Genomic DNA, 22,350 nt, shown 5'->3' with positions numbered 1-22,350 from the left:
GCAAAATAGTAAAGAGTCCAGTAGCACCTTTAAGACTGACCAACTTTATTGTAGCATAAGCTTTCGAGAGTCACAGCTTTCTTCATCAGATGCATCATCAGATGCATCTGACGAAGAGAGCTGTGGTTCTTGAAAGCTTATACTACAATAAGGTTGCATCTGACGAAAATAGCTGTGGCTCTTAAAAGCTTATGCTACAATAAAGTTGGTTAGTCTTAAAGGTGCTACTGTAGCTGAACACTGAATAAATCATATATGAGAAAACGGTGTGTGATCCTGAGCATTTACCTTTAAAACTCTTAATGAAAGAATGGTTTCATGTAGTCTAACAGCAGGCATATTAAATAGACATTTTTAAAAAATCAAGTAATATTTTTTCATTTATCTTTATAATCACCCTGTCATTTAAGTCACACTACATCATTCATAAATAATGTTCGCCTTGAGTTATATAACATTAGTAATAATAACATTTGATTTATATACCGCCCTTCAGGACAACTTCATGCCACACTCAGAGCAGTTTACGAAGTGTGTTATTATTATCCTCACAATAATCACCCTGTGAGGTGGGTGGGGCTGAGAGAGCTCTGAGAGAGCTGTGACTGACCCAAGGTCACCCAGCTGGCTTCAAGCAGAGGAGTGGGGAATCAAACCTGGCTCTCCAGATTAGAGTCCTGCCGCTCTTAACCACTGCACCAAACTGGATCTCTTTAATTTCCAATTTGTATCCCACTCCTAGAGGCTTCCAGGCTTTAAACAGAAGCTGCAGTAACACCAAACATGTCAAGATGTGTCAGGAAAGATTGAAATGAGTAGGACGATTTAGAGAAGTCCTTGATCAAAACCAACATGGTGGAGAAGTACAATAACGAAAAGCAATTAAGACCAAAAATAAATGACAAAAAATTAAGAAATGGGATTTGCTCCACAAAATCAGTGGAGGAAAAAAATATATGGCAGTTCTTAGCATGCAAAGAAGGATCACTTGTATGTATGAATGATAAGAACGCCTGCAGTTGCAGCCTGTGGAACACATTTCATACAATCAATATAAATATTAAGATTTTTCATGGAAAAAAGAGGGCATCTGTCTTTCCCTTGTCTCATATCCATGAATGGGGAGGGGTGTTTTTTTTTAATTGATCTGAACTGTCCTGCATGGCTGTAATTAAGCATTAAAAAGATGCCTCTTCTGATTTGAGTGTGGCTTTTATGCAGCATAAATCAAGCACCAATTCCTTCTTAAATGATATTGCCTATGTGAACATTTGAACTGTCAAATCAATGTCACAAGGTATGTGTTGGCAGACTACTGGATGCTTAAAAATCTCCTCCTCTCCCTACACCGTCATCTCTCCAACCTTCCAATGGACAACCACCAATTGCCACCCACCTCACACTACAGGAAAAAAGACTCTACTTAGATTCCCCCCCCCCACACACACACACACCAGTCGCAATACCACATTAGATCTCTCCATAGAATGTTTTTGCCACTCAGCCCAAACTAACCTGATCAAGAAACACCATCTCCCACGAAACAACCTCACCCATGCCGAAAGATATGCTATAAAAAAGTGACTGAAGAAGGGCACCATGACTCTTGAAAGCTCACACTCTGAAAATCTTACTGGTCTCTAAGGTGCCCCTGGACTCCAATCCTGTTGGCCTGCTACCCCTGTTCTTGGCAGGCAATAAAGACTGGATGTTTATTGAACCCATGGTGGGCCAACTTCAGCGGTTCATGCTGATGGGAAGCAAGTTGAGTGAACCTGCTCTAGGGGGCAGCAATGCAGGAGGGAACATCTCTCTTCCCATTGGTCTTTATTCCATACAGTGCAAATTTGCCTCTGAAAGCCAAAGCAGGATAGAACTGCTCAGTTAATTGCCACTCTCCCACCCATCTTCCTCCACCCACCCACCTACACAAAGGGAGGCTATAAACAACTTGATCCTTCTGCTGGAAATTCTAGTATGAAATAATCACTCCAAAATTTTGGCTGCTATTCAAACTTAATTTTAAACCAGGGATTTGAATGCAGAAGAAGAAAATATAAAGCCATCTGGTTGAGAAGAATATTCTTTTCATTGCCTCCCATGAACTAGTATGCCAAACAGATTATAAGCACATGCTGAGATGTGACCAAGTTAAGGGAGGCAGTTTCCTGGAGGATAGAACGAGAATCTTGGCTAGTTGTTCCATGATGGATCGATGCTATCCCACTTTCTGATAATATCCAATACGTTACGAAAATATTGCTTCGTCTTGCTATCAATAATGTCACTCAGAAATCTGTTTGCTACATCTGCTCCCTCTGTCGCCTAATTCTGTCATGATCTCTGCTACAGCTTTTTAACTGTACCACGAATAGAATTTTTAGCAGCGTATTCACGTAAGAAAGCCATCCGTTTAAAGGAACAGCAGCAGATTCTCACAGATCTTTAAACCCTGCTGCTTCTCTTGCTGTTCCTACCTGTTGTTATTTCCCAACAGTACACAAAGTCAGCAGTAATATTTATTAAGCTTTAAGGGTCCTCTCCAGCAACATTTCTTATATGGATTTATTGGGACAATCTGTGTGTTATTTATGGCATGACAATTCAATGTCTACATCTCTCTTTGGAATACTAAATCCCACGCCCAGCAGCACCTGAGAACTTTGTTCGGCGACAGTATAAGGTTTTCTACATTGAAATCCGTTGAGCTCCTTGATCTCTCTCATCAGGCTTGAACAGTATTGCTGGCATGCAATCTCCCAGCTGTCCCCTCTCTACTAATCTGACGGACAGACTTCCTAAAATCAAAAGGGATTTTCCCAACATGGACTTTCCTGAACACAATACTATCTCCAGGATGGAATATTCCATTTCTCTTTAGCTCTGCAGCCGAATACAAGAACCTGAAGGGAGGACAAGTCAGCATTTCAGACCATGACTTAATCAGTTTGGACCACCCTCCTACTTGCCCAGCGACCAACACAGAAACTAACACAGAGAGCTCTCCTCTTAATGATACCCTGGAGGAGGATTTAATAATTCCTTTTATTGCTCTCTCAGTTTCAGAGCAGACAACAATCTCCCAATATATTGGAACAACCGAGGTCTAGACTTCTGGAAATCAAGGAGGGATGCCCATTATTACTGCCTCAGACCTCCTTCCTCAGACTGGTAGATGCTGAGATGGTTCTGGTAAAGCCAGCTCTAACCCAACCTTTCTCAGATTTATCCAACAGAGGTACCCCTTGCAGACCGCGTGTTTCCCCTGCCCAAAGAATGCATCTATACCCATACCCCCGACAGAGTAAGAATAAAGAAATGCCAGTTAACCATTTCCTTGAAGACTCTGAGTTGGGGAGAACAGGGACTCTAGCTGAGAATGCAGTCGACAACTCCCCTGACCCACGTCAAGTGTCTTCCCTCAAAAAAGTCTGCATTTTGTAGACTCTTCAGGATAGAACTGAGAGATACAACTGACAATTGCATCTGCTGTAATTGCTGTAGAATAACACGGTTCACTCTAGCAGCTAAGAAAATTTGGGCTTGAGCTTAGCTTAATGGTTGAAAGCAGGGCTTTTTTTCAGCAGGAACACGGTGGAACGGAGTTCTAGCACCTCTTGAAAATGGTCACATGGCCAGTGGCCCGGCCTCCTGATCTCCAGACAGAGGAGAGTTTAGATTGCCCTCCGTGCCATGCGGCGTGGAGGGCAATCTAAACTCCCCTCTGTCTGGAGATCAGGGGGCGGGGCCACCGGCCATGTGATCATTTTTGCCAAAGGCAATTTAAACGTTAAAAAACTCCCCCTTTGTTCCAGCTGACCCAAAGTGACATCATTGTGCAGTCCTGAGTTCCACCACCTCTTTTCCCAGAAAAAAAGCCCTGGTTGAGAGTACTCCTTCACCTGTACATAACAAAGGTGCTAACATGTTTTAATGTACTTTTATTTGTTTTTAATGTTATACTTTTGTCATTTGTTGTTTTTTGTTCATGATTTCTTTCATGTATTGTCGAAGGCTTTCACGGCCAGAGAACGATGGTTGTTGTGGGTTTTCCGGGCTGTATTGCCGTGGTCCAAGACCACGGCAATACAGCCCGGAAAACCCACAACAACCATGTCTTTCATGACATGACAATTTTTACGAAGACACCAAAATTCATAATAGTGCAGATATGAACATATATCAACAGATATAGGTTATCCTTTCATTTTTACAGATTGCATTTTCAACAATCTTCACTAGGCTTCACAAAGAGGATCAACAGCATTCGTAAACAGCAAAGTACGGATTTATGTAGAAAGAATTCCGGGTGCTATCAATGGAGAATGATACATTTTGACCCATTTTTTGCCTGAAATCCCCTTTATGATGTTTCTAAGGGCATCTTAGAAAATCTGGAATTCACCTGACAAGCCTGTAAGAATTTAATAAGAAAGCCCCAGATTAAATCAAAACTAGATGGACCACACTTACAGAAGAGGGCAGAAAAGATGGTAGAGCCCCTATTAATTGGTTTAGAAACTCTTTTAGTTCAGAAGAAACATTATACTCATCATCTAAACCCCTCCCTCCTGCAGCATATGAAAAAAACAACTCTTTTGAGAGACAATGAAAATGAAAGAGAGAGAGAAGGGTGTAGAAAAATTAGATCTTCATGAACAAAGCCTGCTAAATACCTTTAGCCATCTTTCGGTGGTAGAACAGCTATGTACTGAACAAAGGTTAGGAAACCTGCCCCAGACCCTTGCAGGAATTAGGCAACATGAAAGTAAGATTATTATTAATGGAGAATTTAAAAACAGCATCAATCAGTATCTGATTTAATATAAGCCTGAAGAGAAAAAGAATAAAATCTGACTTAAAATTTTATCATCTGCTTATGCTACCTGGGCTGCACCAAGACCTCCAAGAACAGCTTTGGCTAAAAACAGAATCACAATACTAATTCCAGACCTCAAGTTGATTCATACGGACAAGATTCTTACCTGTAATGGATTTAACAGTTTCATTGGATACCGTATGCCCGAGCAGGTCATACTGAACTAAACTGGAAGACTCTTCAGGGACTTCCACTGAATTCTTAGGTCCTTTTGTCCATGTGTAAATCATTTCGCTCTTTGGATACGCATCTGAACAACATATAGTTAAATGCATGAATAGGAAGTTTGTCTGGGTGATGCTTAGGTGACTGATCTAACGCTAGTTATAGTCAGTGGGAAAACTCCTACTCGTTTCAATTGATCTAAGCTTTCTAACATTACAAAAACATGTCTCTAGCTATACTCGGACCTGTTGTTTATACACACTCTTAAAATATAAGCTGGAAACCCTATCACAGTGTGTGAAATTTTGTAACAGTGACTTACAACTCCCAAATTTCAGAGGACAGGCATGGCCATCCATCGGGAAATCCACCAGCCTCATGGGACACTCAGCACTTATGGTAAGCCTACATGGAAACAAATGGAATTTCATCTTTGGTGTTTTGTCTCAGCAGTAAACGTTGGGTCCACCATTTTGTAAGTACAGAAATACAAACAGACACATCAAATACCTCATTGTATACAGGATAGTGCCGTTTCTCATAATTCTAAAAAGTTTATTTGGAGCCGTCATATTATGTGAGACAGATTTTTTCCCGTTCCGGAAGAAAGTGTCTGGAGTCCACACTTTGGTGACCATCAGGTTGTTAAGTCTTAGGATTTCAATTGGACCATCGTATCTTAATCTTTTGTCCACCCATGTTTGGCGGAAGAAAACATCCATTGTGTACTCCTACAGTAATTTGGAGGCAACACAAATGTAGTTTTATATGCACAGCCTTTCTATGGAAGTCCGTCATGTGCAGACTAGTCACCGGTAACTGTAAACTCCCTAAACACATTTTGATCAATTAAACTGAACTATGTACTCCTTAATACTTTAATTTTCCACATTAGTCATATAAATAAATTGCTATACATATTAAATCAATCAAAAATAATTACTGTCATCTAACAGAATTGCAAGAAGCACACAATTAAACTTGTACTCTGGCAAAGAATTGCAAACAAAATGATTAATTCACTAACATACATTAATTATTTTTACATCCATGGTATTTTTTAACAGATGGTCAGACTCAAATATGTGCTAGGAACATATAACTACTTGTATCAAGGCAAAAAACAATGAATTATTGTCTACATTCAGCTAATAAAACATGGATGGGATGACCCAAAGAGGGCACAGTGAGTATTCCCCAAAGCCTCTGTTTCAGCCACCAAATACAGAGGAGCTGTATCAGTGACTTCCTAGTGGCCTTTAAGTGGATGAATTCACAGGACTGGCAAATAGAGATATCCAGGGCTTTTTTTTCTGGGAAAAGAGGTGGTGGAACTCAGTGGGTTGCCCTCAGAGAAAATGGTCACATGGCTGGTGGCCCCGCCCCCTGATCTCCAGACAGAGGGGAGTTGAGACTGCCCTCCGCGCCGCAATCTCAACTCCCCTCTGTCTGGAGATCAGGGGGCGGGGCCACCAGCCATGTGACCATTTTCAAGAGGTTCCGGAACTCCGTTCCACCACGTTCCTGCTGAAAAAAAGCCCTGGAGATATCTACCCTCACATGGACCTTCATGTGAAATAATCCAAGGTGCACATGGAGCCTAATAAACATCAACAGAGACAGGAGCTACACATGCAAAAGAATGGGGACTTGGAACTGTTCCTTCGACTAAAATTAGCTCATAATATCTTAAAATTTGGTGAGTGGGTGTCCTCAGAAAGTTTACTTAGAACTAAGCCCCACTGAGTTTAATAGGACTTCACTTCAAGATGAGCCCATGAATGCTACCTTGGCAAGTTAATCACTTGAAGTAATAGCCGAACTCCCCTCAGACAAATAAATAAATAACCTTGTTACATGCCCTGCATAGCTTCTTGTCCCTCTTTCCATGGCTAACAGAAGCAGAACAAACTATGTGAAATTACGGAAATCAAGCCTGGGTGCTTAATTGGCGTAATCCAACTTTTTCATGCAGAATTTATTTAGGACAAAGAAGAGTCAACGGAGGTCAGGTACCCAAGTCTCCACGGCATCTAGGCTCACCATTTTTTGACTTTTGTCTTAGGGATGATTCCGTATTGGGTAGTATAAACTTTCAAAGCAGGTGTTGATCTGCTGCAAGCAAGCATGTGACATTGGTCTAAATCCAGCATGCACGGAGGGCCAGAATCCAGGGCTGCTGCATCTAAAAATAGCCTGGAAATTAAGCTGCTGCTAATCTTCCCTAGTTTGCATGATTGACAGCAGGGCACAAAGACATCTGAATCAGGCATGCCTCTTTACTGGAGTTCATTTTCAGCTCCTCTCAAACCCACAAAAATAAAAGACTTCAAAAATACATACCATCTCTACATCAGAAACAGGTCCAAAACTGGTAACATAGATATCTGTTTTGACTTCAGTAACAGAACCTATTGAGCAAGGGAAATTGGATTAAATAGAAGGGGGAGATGCACTGAGAAATAGTGCCACACTTACACAAATGTCACTTTGAAGATTCATTGGACTCATGGGAGGAAAACACACAAGCAACACATTAAGCCCGCTGCACTTAAAAATTCATGCAGAATGTTGGTTTTCACACCATTCTCTCTGCTTAAGCTACATCGGTATAATTTGCATCCAGTTTTGTAATGCATCATTTATCTCTCATTGATACTGGTAAGAAAAAACATGCACATGAAGATCTTAGGGAACTGAGAGGAGAGGCTTGATCCTTCCAGCCATCATCATTGGATTGACTTCAAATCGGAGGTGATGGAGTGTGGGAGAAAGTGTGTTTAGAACCTCTCTCCATGCTAAGTTTTCTATTTGGAAGAAATCATGATTAAAAATCATGTAGGATTAGCACTGCCAACCTCCAGGTGATAGCTGGAGATCTCCTGGAATTACGACTGACCTCCAGGTGACAGAGATCAGTTCCCCTGGAGAAAATGGCTGCTTTGGAGGGTGGACGCCATAGCATTATACCCTGCTGATGTCCCTCCTTTCCCAAAACCCCACCTTCCCCAAGCTCCACCCCCAAACGTCCAGGAATTTCCCAGCCAGGAACTGGCAACCCTACGTAGGATGGTGGTAGAGTTGCCATCTGTCTGCCCCCCAGCAGGTGTTTGATCATTAATTCACTCACTTGTCCATCAATGTTAATTGTTGTAGGTGGAGAAAGGGGAGGGAACTGCATCTGAATCTGGAAGTGACAGATGACTGTCTAGGAATCCCCTCAAATATTTACTGTCTTTATAGAGAGATTTTGGAAACTCCTAGAGTGTCATCAGAAAGTGACATGACTTCTGGGTTTGGCCACAATTTTCTCCTGCCAAGATGACCAGGCTTGGCAGCCTTAGATGGGGGATGTAATAAGAGGAACTGGGTGAGATTGAATTAAAAAGCTGGAGGGATCCAATCCTTTATATTTGTTCTTATCCAAATACTTGACTGATACAACTCTTAATCTGGCAGGACAACAGAAAGAGTGAGCATCTCTGAGCATTTTCCAGGACCCCTGGAAAAGATATCAGCAAAAACATGCCCTCTGTATACTCTAGCAGATGTTCGGTGATGTTCTGCACTGTTGCAGACCCCCCGCCCCTAAGCATGCCTACATAGAGACCAGAGGACCAGGCAACTTCTTATGGGAGAAGCATATTGTACCACAATGAATTGTTGTGCTGCTCACCAATATCACATTTCCTATCAACATCTACATGAAGACAATGCATCCTGCTTTCCTTAAACTTCAAACTTTCAGGTTGTTAAGTTTATTAGGCTCTTCTTAAACAGCTTTTGCAACCTATTAGACACTATGACAACATTCTTACGATTCCATTACAAAAGCAAAGCTCTTTTATTTTTTTGCCCTGTGCATAACGTTGTTGTATGCACAAACATGGAGAAAGAAAGCAATAAGCAATGACCAGACAAAGAGAATTGCCATGTCTCATCAGCTTGGTACACAGGTTTCAAGCTGCTGACTGAACTCAAGAATAAAAAGCCTGTAAAATTATCCTACTCTGGTATGTAAACGATGACAAAAGATCAGTTGGGAAGAAAATGAATGCAGTAATCACTATCACTTTATAGCACTAAAACCAAAAATCTGCAAACATATTCAGATCACATCATCATTGAAATAAGTTTTATTGTTTTAATGGTAAGCTACTTCAAGCTTGTCTCGGGAGAGGTGGCATATATATTTTCTAAATAAATAAGTATGATATTTACTTGAAAGAAAGATATCCCTGAATGTAAGGCAAACCCACCCACCCCCCAGCCAAGTTTATACATAAAAGCCAATGGCCGTGAAATTTAAAATGACCTTTCCTTAAAATAAAAAGTAGCAGTATAAGCAACGTTATTTATTGAACAGTACTTGATAGAAAATAAACAATATAGATTAGGAAAAAATCATTACTTTGATGAATACATCTCTTTGCACTGTAACTGCCAAATATAGTATTAGTTTACATCATAGTTCTCGAAAGCTTATGCTACAATACATTCCGTTAGTCTTAAAGGTGCTACTGGAATCTTTACTATTTTCCTTACTCCAGAATTCTACCCCACAAGATCCCCAGTACAACCGTTCCAGTGGTCAAAGGGGAACCTCTCCTCCTTTATGTCGTAGTTCCTGGGAGGAACCAAGAATGAGGCGACGATAATGGCCACTTTTGTCCTCAGTTGGGCCAGAGAAGAGGGAGAGAATGAACAGGCTGAGGGAGGTGTTAAGTAAGTTATCCAAATAAACTTGAAAGTTTGTTCAAAAACAATGTGTGTGTGTGTGTGTTTGTGTGCGTGCGTGCGTGAGAGAGACCCTGAAAGAGAGAGAGACCCTACTATCAAGTTTTAGACTGTAAGGTTCTTGGGGCAGGGAAGTTTCCTAGAACTAGCAAATTGCTTAATTTACCCCTTGTTTTCTTCTCCACCTTCTGGAAGATGTTGTCAGCATGACAAGTCAGGAATTTATGAGACCTTATAGTTTTGGCAGAGTTTGACTTCCAACAGATTATCAGGGTAATTGAAATCTCCCATGACCCATCTCTTGGAAAATTTTGTCATCTGGTCTAGGAATGTATCATCCGAGTCCTCGGCCTGGCTTGGTGATCTATAGCAGACCCCCACCATAATATCCCTATTATTTCTTTCTCCTTTTATTTTTCCCAGAGGCCATCAACTGACCTTCCGTGCTGAGATTCAGGTATTTCTTCACAACTGTATACATCCTTCACATATAATGCTACTCCTCCCCCCCTCCTTATTGGACTATTTCTTTTAAACAACTTGTACCCCTCAGTCCTAATATTCCAATTGTGTCTCTCATCCCACCAAGTAATGCCTATTAGGTTATAGTTCCCTTCCTGTATTAAGACTTCAAGTTCCTCTTGTCTGTTTCCTATACTTTGTGCAGTATCCACGGTTTATATGCTGAAAGTGCTGCAAATTAATGGGTCCCTGTATCTGTGCCCTCCCTCCAATGGAGCAAACTGAGCAGAAGCGTCTGGCATATAGTTAGAGTGGTATTTGTTTATTTTGGCTTATATCTCACCTTTCTTCCAGAAGTCAGGTAAAAATGGAAATAAAATTATTACAAATGCTCACAAAGCACAATAACCCCTTCCTCCCTTTTTTCACCTTCCTTTTTTATGTCTCCCACACTATTGATAGTTACTATTTGTTTATGTTGCTTTGTAAAACTTCCTGTACAATGTCGGCACTACTTTAATAATCCTACTGTATAAAAGGCAAGCCATACTGGAGATGACTCACTTTTTATCGCCGTGCAGGTGCACTCACAGGCCCCTCTGCGCAGAGGAATAGCGTGTAGGAGTCAGAGGGGACGGCTGTCCCGGGTGCAAAATTTTGAGGGGGTGCCTCGTCCACGGCCCCCCTGGGAGCGCCCCTTCGCTGCTGCTGCCTGCCTCAGTGCCCAGAGAGCTGGGTGCTCTGGCGCAGGATGCGGCCCGCCTCCCAGCACCTTTGCCGGCACTGCTGCCCGCCTCAACACACAGCGAGCCAGGTGCTCTGGCAGCACGGCAGGTGGAGAGGTGAACGGGGAGGCGAGCCACCTTCCTGCCCCTTTGCTGGCGCTGCCAGATGCCCCGGCAGCACGGCAGGTGACAGAGAGGCACGCAGGGAGGCGAGCAGGGAGGCGGGCTGCCTCCCCGCTCGCCTCTCTGCCTCTTCACCAGTGCTACTGGGCTCCCCAGTGGTGCGGCAGGTGGGGAGGCAAGCGGGGAGGTGGCCCGCCTCCCCGCTTCCCCACTCACCCCTTACCTCTTTGCTGCAGCTGCTCATGCAGCTGTGGCAAAGTGGTAAGGAACGGTGTCCCAAACCAGGGGAGCGCTCCCAGTGAGGGGGGCACCCCTGTGCGATGACATCACTTCCCAGAAGTGACGTCATTGTGCAGGGCCGGAGCACGTGCACGCTTTGCATGTGCACATAGAGGGGGAGGAAAAGTACCTCCTGCACCAGGCAACACTGGTCCACGCTACACCACTACCTCCGTGGAGAGAAAAAGTGAGTCATTGGCAACATGGCTTGCCTTGGAGGCCGCTGCAGTGGTGCAAAGGCTTAGCACAGCTCTCTGGAAGCCCCAAGGAGGCCGCCACGGCGATGGGAAGGCCTGGCATGGTAGCACAACTACTACAGGGCCTTGGAAGGGCCTCCTTGTTGTGCTGGGCCTCCCTGCCTCCTGCACCAGGCCTCTGAGAGGGTGCAGAGGTGGCAGGGAGGCCCGGTGCAGTGGCACAGTCCTCCCACGTTCCTGCAGGGGTCAAGAGGCGGCATGGCCCTCCTAAAGCCCTGTAGCAGGGGCCTGCCAAATCAGTTTTCTAGAACCCATTGTATTTTTCCACACAATGGGCTCTGCTGCTAGTAAAAGAATAATTGCCATTCACAACACATATACATATATATTAAATATTCAGCAGAAGGAAAAGTCCATAATATTTATTTATTTGTACATGTATTGTATTATATATATTTGTTACCTGTCCCTTTCTACCAATATTGGCATCCAAGAACACTTACCAAAAAAAATTACATGCAAAAATTACTACCCCAACATTTTTTTAAAATGTTAAGAAAATTGTCCTGGGATTGCACCAAACATCCCCCCAACACCTCTTTGCAGTATTGCTGTAGAAAGACTTTGCTAGCAGAAGTCCTGCCTCACCCCTCACATGGTCCTGTCACTGCCACAGCCGCAGAGCTATCCTAAACAGATTTAGGTACGTCTTCCTCACAGAAGTCAGTGGGATTAGAAGGGGGCATCTCTGCTTAGGACAGCACTGTTAAGTGTCTGTCCAAGGAGACGTATCAGCTAAGCAACAACCTACTGTTAGGGAAGTCAACCTTCTCTTCCTATCCAACGAAGGGAGCTTGAGTCTCGAAAGCTCATATCCTGGAAATCTTGTTGGTCTTTAAGGCATTACTGGACCTGAATCTGACTAACCTTCTCTGTGGTCTGCAAATGTGAGTAGTGAAAACATTGCTAGGAACGAAAAGGTCTGCTTGACAGCTGTGATGGAATGGGCTTTAAATGCTAGGATTACCAAAAGCTGCTTCCAGAGGGAGAGGCAGGGAGAGGGTTAAAACAACTGCCTGAAGGGAAGATGATTGGCACGACGCTGCCCCCTCTCTGCGATTGACCAGCGAGAAGGTAACGAATTGGAGTTGACAGGGAGTCTAAGCTTGGAATCTGACCAGGAAGGGCCAGACTGAGATTCCTCTGTGTGAGGAAAAGGAAGGAAAAGTTTGCCCTAACTGGGACAGCTTAAGCTTGATGAAAAGCTTTAAGTTGATGAACCAAAGTAAGAAAGCCAGCACTAATATTACTCAGACAAGCTAGTCCTGGGAGTGTGTGGTTGGCAAGGAAGTGGGTAGTAAAAGGAGGCTCCCCTTCAGCCAAATGATCAGAGTTATGTCTTCAGGAGAAGAATAATACCTGCCCAGTGTCTGGAAAGGGGTTTTTTGGCTCTGTCGAGTACCCTGGGTGTGGAGTAAAAAGAAAAGATCAATGTGTGGGAGTCAGAACCCTTAAGCTGTGAAGTGAAATTTATGAAGTAACCTTGTCTAAGAGCCAAAACAGATGAGACGCCTGACATGTGGAGAGCATGCATCAGTTTCCTGCAAGGTTCCACAAGAAGTGTAGTGAGAAAGAACCTCTGCCAGGGAGAAGAGGGAGATAATCTCTCTTCTCCCTAGCAGAGGTTCTTTTTCTAGGCGTCTCGTCTAATCCACTCAGCTTCCTCTTACTGCTGCCAGCTCCCCTCGCTCCCCTAAAAGCACTCTGCAGCCAGAGGGAGTTGAGCATGCTGGCAGCGATGAGAGGGAGCTACTTGCACCAGTGGCAGTCAGAGGGAGCGATCAACTCCTTGAACCTCTCAGAGGCCGCAAGCGTGCTCGGCTTCCTCTGGCTGCAGAGTGCTTTTAGGGAGGCAAGGACAGCGCGCTGGCAGCAGCAAGAGGGAGCCGAGTGGACTAGACAAGACGCCTAGAGAAAGAACCTCTGCCAGGGAGAAGAGGGATTCTCTCCCTCTTTTCCCTGGCAGAGGTTTTTTCTCACTACACTTCCCATGGAACCTTGCAGGAAAACAACGCACATTCTCCACGTCAGGCATCACATCTGTTTTGGCTCTTAGTAACTTAAATCTGAAACGACCAACCTCTCACTTCTAAGATCTGTAACTACTGGGATTAAGCTTTAAAAAGATTATTGTGCCTAATGTTCGTGAAGTATTCTGTTCTGCAATCTACATTTACCTCCGTTTTCCTTTCTCTGACTACTTACATACCGATCCTGCCGGTTGAATAAACCTGCTGTTATTTTTTTTTACCTTTACTTAGCCTCTAGTTCCATTTCATTTTAAAGGAGACATGGGCTTCTGCTTTTCCCCTACTTAATTTTGGGCTGAGATATAAGCCAGATATATATACCTTTTTAAGAATGAGACAAAAGGAATTCTAAGTTATACCCAGCCCCAACAAACAGCCTCATCGGTTTTGGAGGGAAAATCCACCTCACAGTGGGGGAGTGAGCAGGTGGCACGTTATAACAGCATTTCGGAGAAAGTGTTCATATTGCTCCAGCTGTCAGTTTGCTTGTTCAGGAAGAAGCATGATATACCCAGTCAGGTCCTACAATATAATTCCCCCCAATTTACTTTCATTCCTATCATAATATACCCAGGATAAGTGACACAATCATGTGTTTAATGTGGGAAACTGATTACAAGGTCTCTTGTTTTTTTCATGAAGAGCCCAGCTACAGCTGAACATACCAATATTAAGTGATCCTTGTACAGCAGACAGTTAACCTTGGGTTTGATTAAGTTAACAACGCCTCTTCAGTGGACCTTCTCAAATTCTGTTTGCATTTGGTTCTCTAGGATCTATTTATGGATTCAATGATGAACGTTTTTAATGTTAGCTAAATAGTAGGGGAGTATTACACACTGCAGAGGGCAGAATCAAGTATGAATCACAAGCTGCAAGGGAAAACATTTCAAAGAACAAAACACATCCCCATGCAAAATCCAGTTATCAACCAGTGTTGCATCAGTCAGAGACAGTCTTTGGTACCACCACAGATGGATTAGCCAGAAGGCAGCTGCACAGGTCTCTTGCAGGTCATGTATCTAGCCTGGGACTGAAGGCCAGACTCTCTGCAAATCCGTATTACTCCAACTCTTCTTTGGCTTCCCTAGTTCCAGTCCCTACCACATTCTCGGACTATTCAAGGTACTCGTTAATACCTTGACTGCCCTAACCTGCTTTTGCCCTTGTACTTCAGTAAGCCAAAGGTGTCTACCTGTTAACTAAGACACAGTACAGAGCAAAGGTAGTGCAGTGTAGTAACGAAAGGCCTAATACACAATGGGACTGGGACTGCCCCTAGGTCCATGCTGGGAATTCCTGGATGTAACTTGATTCCCGAGCATGCACAAGGCCCAGTTCAGACTGGGAATGCCACATGCTTTCTCTGCCCATGTCATTTTCCCAATCTGAAGCTGCTCAATGGAGCTGCTATTTGCAGCAGTGGGGAAGCTTACATGTAAACATTCTGGTAATGGAATGGGCCCGTTTCTTGAATGACACAATGCACATTTCTTTTGAAATAATTATTTAGCAATATTATTGTTGTTACAGGGGCACACAAAATCATAGCACAAAGAGAATCCTTTGCAAAACATTTCAAATCCAATGTTCTAGCAAATATATAAAATACCACATCATTGACATTTTCTTTATTCCTGATCCAAATGGGTCATTTCCAGAAACAATGAAGTAAGTTGCTTCGTTCCTACTCGGCTATCAACTAAGGAAGCCAACAAGGTTGATCACGGGGGCCAATTTCGTGATCAGAACACCTGTCTGTTGGGGACAGTGCTAAAAATGCCATCTAATTTTACCAAGATCACTAAGCTGGTAGTAACAGATGGTAGTAACTTCAGTCACCGCTTAACCTGGGAATGGAATCAAGAAAGACAACATGCAGGTAAGTAGTTCCCTATCCCATCTGCAGTCCACCGAGTCATTTAGTTTTGCCAGCTGAAGAGGACTGGGTGACATCCTTGAAGAATGATGCCCCTCCCTTCAGGGCTCATCCAAGCCTGCTCACATTTTTTTTTCTTTTTAAAAGGGTAAAACTATAACGATCCGTATGATTTTAATTACAATTGGTCATTACATGGATATGCTTGCTGATCCCTAGAACCACAAAAAATCTTATCAGTTCCTGGGGTTTTTTTTCTCACTGGTTTCCTGATACACTGAAATCCAGGCTTACAATAAAATCTTTGTTTACTGGTGCTAAAAGAACACAAAGTTACCCACAAAAGTGATCTCAGAAACAGACCCTGCACCATTATTTGACAGACTGCAAGATCCGCAGACGTAACACAGAAAAGGAGCACTAAGTGGGTGTTCCAGGAAAATGAGGCAAGGAGAGCGTTCCGTTTAGAGGATCCGGTTGGATCTACTATGAATCAAATCATTTACATTTCAAGAGCGCTTGAGTGTTCAAATAACTTCACCCATATTGTACATCAACCCATACAACACCCCTGTGAGTTAGTCAGCATTATTATCTACCTGCTGTATCAAGGGCAGACAACCTTTCTGGACCAACTGCAAAAGGAAATGCACCGACTACAGATAAAGATGCTGGTTGGCCATCAAATAATGGGGGAGGAAGAAAGTACAGTTCTTCTGGCCACAAAGGCAGCTTCGCCTTGGGGAGGGGAGTAGCAGCAATAGCTTCTGATCTTCTGCTGCTCAGTGCATTCAAAGTTGCACACTTGGTTCTCCAATTTTATCCTTAGAACAATCCTCCAAAGTTCTGGGTTCAGATTCTTACATCCAGGGCTTTTTTTCTGGGAAAAGAGGTGGTGGAACTCAATGGTGCGACTCAGGACTGGACAATGATGTCACTTCGGGTCAGCTGGAACAAGGGGGGAGTTTTTTAAAGTTTAAATTGCCCTCGGCAAAAATGGTCACATGGCCGGTGGTCACATGGCCGGTCTCCAGACAGAGGGGATCTTGGGGAGGAGGGGATGAACAAACTGAAAGGAGAAACCATTCCTGCACCACCCCAACCCCACCAATCAAAACTGCCTCTCCCAAACTTACTGTAAGTTCTTTAAATTCTTCCTATAACAGTTTGTCCTGAGGGCCATTGGTTGAGTTTATGAGCGCGCTGCAATATGAATCAGAGACTTTCCGGCTCACAGCTCATGGTCTTGGCTACCATGGGATACAGTTTTGCTTCACTCCCAAACTCTTCTAGCTTGGCAATGTTAAGGGCTATTTTCAGCTTATGTGTATTGGAAAGTCAGCATATTCTTGGTCTAGTTAACAAAACCTTTCTTACATTTGAAACTTCTGCCTCTTTTTAGATATTTTAGGCCCCTTTCTTGACACTACATTTTTAAGAAAGTGTCTTTGCAGTGGAAAACATGCAAGATGTATTTTGCTCAGTTATTCAGTCAGAATGAACAGGTTCCCAGTTTTCACATTCTGACTGAGTACTACCAAAACATAGCAAGAACCTGGAATTTTAAAAATTACATTTTTTCCGTGCTTAATAAATTAGATAACCTTACTTTAAACATGCTAGACTACAATTCACCAATTGCTGTATTGCCATCCTTATACACTGCTTCATACAGAGCAGCATAAACAAAAAAGGCCAACCTGAGGAGAATCTCCAAACTTCAGTTGTGGAGGGGGGGTGGGGGGGCGGGATTTACACTGGAATCCTACAAACACTTTCCTGGGAATAAGCCCCAATGAACAGATTCAAGTAGGATTCTGAATAGACCTGCTTGGAATCAACTTCTTAGTAGAGTGTTTTTAACACATTCATGACACCCCCGCCACGTGTCTGTATAGTCTGGCGGAGACATACCCGACAATGCCACAACATCGCTTCCAACTGTGCAACTGAGTTTCAGCTGACTCCTAGAGCTTCCTGTTACATAGTGGTGTCACGTCCAGTTATGCAGTCGGAAGTGACATCACGCTCTTGTGGGATGCCATTTCCCATGCCCCCATTCCTCCTCCCTCTGCTGCCCCATTGAGCAGTGATGGCGGGGGGGGGGGGGCGGGGGAGCGGTAAAGATCAAGGATGGGAAGTTGCCTGGCCACCATATATCTGTAAGATACTTGTTCAAGGAAACCAACTTTAACAAAGGTTTTCAAGCGGCCTCCTGCACAGCCTCCAGCACATCTTGAACCTCCTCATCTTGAAAAGGCTCTGGGACACCTGTTATTGTCCCTAAAGTCTGTTTCATGGAGAGTTGTGCTCTTGGACGATCATAATAAATGCTCTTACCCAGAACTCCCCTTTTGGCCCAGCTTGAAACAAAGTTCTCCCGAACCACAGGCCCGGGCAGACGGCTGTTAAGTTCAAACAAACCCTATCCTTAACCTGCAGCAAAAATGTTGACCTTCAGGGGGACCCCAGGGCCTGACGTCTACGCATCAGCAGCACTTCATTATGAGCCATTACGGAAAGCGATGCTTTGCCCTCACGATGCTGGCATGGTGCAGGCCTTCCTCCATAAGCCTTGCTCCGACCCTTCCCTCTCTCTACCACTACCAAATTCGTGGCACAGGGCTTCCTTCTGCTCAAAACAGTAAAAGCGAATTTTCAAAGCGACCAGGCTGACTTATCTAGATTCTCCCCGCCCCATCTCAGTGCCAGGGCAGGGTGGTAAAACAGAGCCAGGCAAAGGATCGTTCTTGAACTTGTCTCCATAGCAACTGTGACATGTTCTCCATTGACTGAGGCCTGATGTGACACTGGTGCGGCCCTTCTCCTTTAATCTACCTGTTTAATTTGCCTTGTGGGAAATGCATTGCAACCCTAACAAAGTAGCAAGCCAAAGATCCTCAGACAAGGCGGATGGCTGCCTTGGCAGGGAAACTAAACACTTGCAGTTCTTTGCAGCCTAGTTTAAAGGAGACTCTAAGCACATACAAAGTCGCACAAGCAATTTCTTTTGCCTCACAATAATCAGGTTTAAATTCGGCCGTCACGAAGCCTACATAGGGACTGCTGGCTCAGAGGAGTTTGAATCCTTATATCTTTCCTGTCTTCTTTTCAGCCCCACAGCCATCAGATTGTACTGGCTGGCAAATATAGCCTAGTTGCTAAGAACACAAATTCACCTGTAAGCAGGGCTTTTTTTCAGCGGGAACGCGGGGGAACGGAGTTCCGGAACCTCTTGAAAATGGTCACATGGTTGGTGGCCCCGCCCCCGGATCTCCAGGCAGAGGGGAGTTTCGATCACGGGCAATCTCAACTCCCCTCTGTCTGGAGATCAGGGGGCGGGGCCACCAACCATGTGACCATTTTCTCTAAGGGCAACCCACTGAGTTCCACCACCCCTTTTCCCAGAAAAAAAGCCCTGCCTGTAAGTATTAAGGCAGTTTTTAATAAGGCAATTATCAAATCTTTCAGTTGGAAATGAGTGAAAGCTCACTTCATAGGCTGTAGTTCCTGAAGGCTTGTGCTACAATAATTCTGTTAGCTATTAAAGAGCCGTAAGACTTTTTTGTTGCGGTCTTTCCTAAAACAAACGATCATGGCTTCTCACTGGAATTAGAAATTATAGGTCTCTCTGTGCATATAGACATAAGCATCATTGCAATCCCTCTTACCGTGTTGTCCATAAACTAAAAGAACTCCAGTGATCAATGTGGTAGTTAAACTATGCTGCTGTATTACGCTAGTTACAACTAAAATGGTATGTAAAAGTTTTAAGACAAGCACCTGAGTAACACTTAAGCTTGCAAATCTCACTAAAGAAAAAGCAAACTTCTTGTCAAGTGTCAGGCTATGGATGACAGGATACAGCAGACAGATCCCTGGATCACTGCAGCAAGACACAGGTTCTTGGTCAAATGGCTTTTATTCAGAAATCAGACCTTTTTCCATATATAGGTCCATAGAACTACTTAGAAGCACGGTAGACATCTAAGCAGCAAAAGTAGAAGTTGATAGGAGTGACATCATGAGAGAGAAACTTCTCTTTTAACATTTGGGTTTACTCCTTTCCCCCCCCTCCCAACCATAAACAAGGCTTTGGCGCTCTCCTGGTGTGAGAACATTCCGCATATTTGTTATATTTGTGATATCAAGTTGAGTTACTAGGAAGCAAGACATAGCACCATCTGGGAATGAGCACAAGGTCATAAACACTGGAAGCTGTTACAGTCCAACAGATAAACACCTATGAAAGCATGAGAAATAGTTATGACACTGGCAAAGTGATATTGAGTTACAGCAGGATACATTTTGTTCAGCACAACAGAATCAAAATTGTCATGGATGGGGCTCAGACACGACATCAGGACTATAGATGTATGAGGATAGAGTAGCTACAAATCTAAACTGACAGAACTTATTAATGTAAATTAAATAAGCCATACGTTACCTTTTATAATATCTTGCCATCCAAAGAAATAAAGGGTACAGGAAAGAGATTATACCTGTAGTTTTTATAACCTAACACCTGCAATTATCCTGCAGCGTATGCAAACATCTTACAAATAACAGCCACTGAACATTTACCCACATTTAATAACAGTCATAAGTCAAATAATTATTGCTTACATATCCTATTTCAACTGCTGAAAGTGCTTCATACACAATCTCAATGATCTTTACAACAACTCTGAAAGCCTAGCCCAGTATTATTATCCCCTCAGTGAAGGAGGAGGGCTGTGGCTAACTGAGCGATCCTAACAGAGCTACACTCGTCTATGCCCACTGAATTAAATGGACTTAGAAGGGGTTGCCCTGGCTGAGTGTTTATTTCAATCAGAGATCCCAAGCCAGTGCAGACTGGTCAATGGGCCACTGCTCAGCCCACCACTACCCATGCACTAAACCCAGAAGCCACTGGGCCCCAAGGCAGTGGAAACCCCAAGGAAACTCCACTGCTCAGCCCACCAGTGCCCCTGAACTAAACCCAGAAACCACTGGACCCCAAAGCAGCAGAAACTACAAGGAAACTCCTCTTCTAGGTGCCAACACCTTGGAGACATGGCTCGGTGCCCCGCCAGCTGCTGGAGCTCCTGTAAAGGCTGGCCAGCAGCCAACTGGCCCTGGCGCAGTAAACCTTCTTAAGTTTCATTTACTTGTCTCCCTCCTCAGGTCCACCTCATCCTACTCCTCCACTCTCTGAAGAGGAAAGTTAACCCCCAACATGCTGCTCCCTTTAGGACTACGTCAAGTAACAACCCAGTGGCCAAACTGCGAAACCCAAAGGCAAGACCCTAAACGATACAACCCAAGAGCCTAAACATGGGAGTCGAGAGACTGTTGCCTGACCTCCCTTGGAGCCCCGACAGCGAGGCACTAGAGGCCAGTGGACTTACCTACCTTGTCAATCAGGTGCCACTATCACCTCAACATAACTGGATTACAGCAGCCGAGGCCAGATCCACTACCAGCCATCAATTGTGCTAATCTGGTAGAAAGAGCAGATCACATCTTAGACTTTGGTGCCCTGTGTGACAGCTTTGCCAATTTCAGCAGATGCAATAACACAGCATGTCATTAGGTAGCCTGAGCGACAAAAACTAAAAAACAGCTCTCTAGGCCCACAGAGGCTACAAATTGAGCAAGGAAAAGGAGGGGGGGGAGGATTAACCAGCCACCACCCTGGGACCGTACATCCTTGCTAATCCAGTAGAAATAATGTGTGCAGCAAGCCACCCTTCAGATGACTGCAAGCCCCCCCACCCGAGCTTCAGCCAGGCCTTCACTGCTGCTACTGCTGTTGTAAGTACTCTCTCCAAATAAAGTGTAAACAGTGAGCGAGGCCTAGATAGACTGGAGGCCTGCAGGGGCTGGGCCTAACCCTGCTCCAGTCCTCCTGACTGAGAGACACTGATAGCAGTATTTTCCTCCTCCCCTTGGCCACTTCATCATCCTCAAAGGAAGAGTCTGCAGGGCCGCTTTGCAGGAGGCCTATTTTCTGGCTGCTTGCCCTTAGCAGGGCTACTACTCTTTTTGGGTGGCATGATGGAAATGTACAATAATGTAATGTAAAATAACTGTTTTTAGAGCTTCAAAGCCCAAAAGGAACACAGCACCCCCAAAATGGCAGCCCAAACACTGCCTAGGCTGCAAAGGCCTCTTAAAATGGCCACCAGTGCAAAGAGGCTAAGCAGGCCACCATGAGACACACTCAAAATGGTCACTCCTAGCACAGGATAAGATGTAAAAAGCCCATAACATGGCCACTATGCCAGTAAGCAGGAGGCAAATCAGGCCACATAAAGCCCACACTCAAAATGGCCACCCCTGGTGCTGTGCATATTACAGAAGCCTTCACAACATGGCTGCCATTGCCAGGAAGTTAAGCAGACTGCTGGGTGCCACTCTCAAAATGGCCACCCTAGCACAGGATAAGCTACAAAAGCCTCATTAAAATGGCTGCTACTGCCAGTAAGCAGGAGTTAAATCAGACCACACAAATGCCACACTCAAAACGGCCACCCTAACACAGGATAAGCTACAAAAGCCTCATTAAAATGGCTGCTACTGCCAGTAAGCAGGAGATAAATCAGGCCACACAAATGCCACACTCAAAATGGCCACCTCCCAGAGCTCTGCATATTGCAGATGCCTTCACAACATGGCCACCACTGCCAGGAGGCTAAGCAGGCCACTGGGTGCCACTCTCAAAATGGCTGCACCCAACTGAATAAACTACCAAGCCCTCCCACAAAATGGCCCCTGCTGCCTGAAGTCCTTAGGCCAAGCTATTGCTGCTGACAAAACTCCCTCCCAA

At 44.1% G+C, this 22,350-nt stretch overlaps 1 protein-coding gene across 1 annotated transcript in view; it reads right to left on the bottom strand.

Moving 5' to 3' along the window:
* GABRA4 (gamma-aminobutyric acid type A receptor subunit alpha4) overlaps nt 1-22,350 on the bottom strand; it is an 84,630-nt gene that overhangs the window by 47,297 nt on the left and 14,983 nt on the right. The window contains exons 3-6 of the mRNA XM_054989867.1: nt 7,388-7,455; nt 5,555-5,775; nt 5,367-5,449; nt 4,986-5,129 (exon numbers count right to left, since the gene is read on the bottom strand). Of these exons, the coding sequence (XP_054845842.1) occupies nt 4,986-5,129; nt 5,367-5,449; nt 5,555-5,775; nt 7,388-7,455 (516 nt within the window). The remainder of the gene's footprint in view (nt 1-4,985; nt 5,130-5,366; nt 5,450-5,554; nt 5,776-7,387; nt 7,456-22,350) is intronic.

Source organism: Eublepharis macularius, chromosome 10 (assembly GCF_028583425.1).
Source record: "Eublepharis macularius isolate TG4126 chromosome 10, MPM_Emac_v1.0, whole genome shotgun sequence".
NCBI classification, from domain to species: Eukaryota; Metazoa; Chordata; class Lepidosauria; order Squamata; family Eublepharidae; genus Eublepharis; species Eublepharis macularius.
The sequence above is the reverse complement of the archived record's forward strand: the minus strand, read 5'-3'. Positions and strand labels throughout refer to the sequence as shown.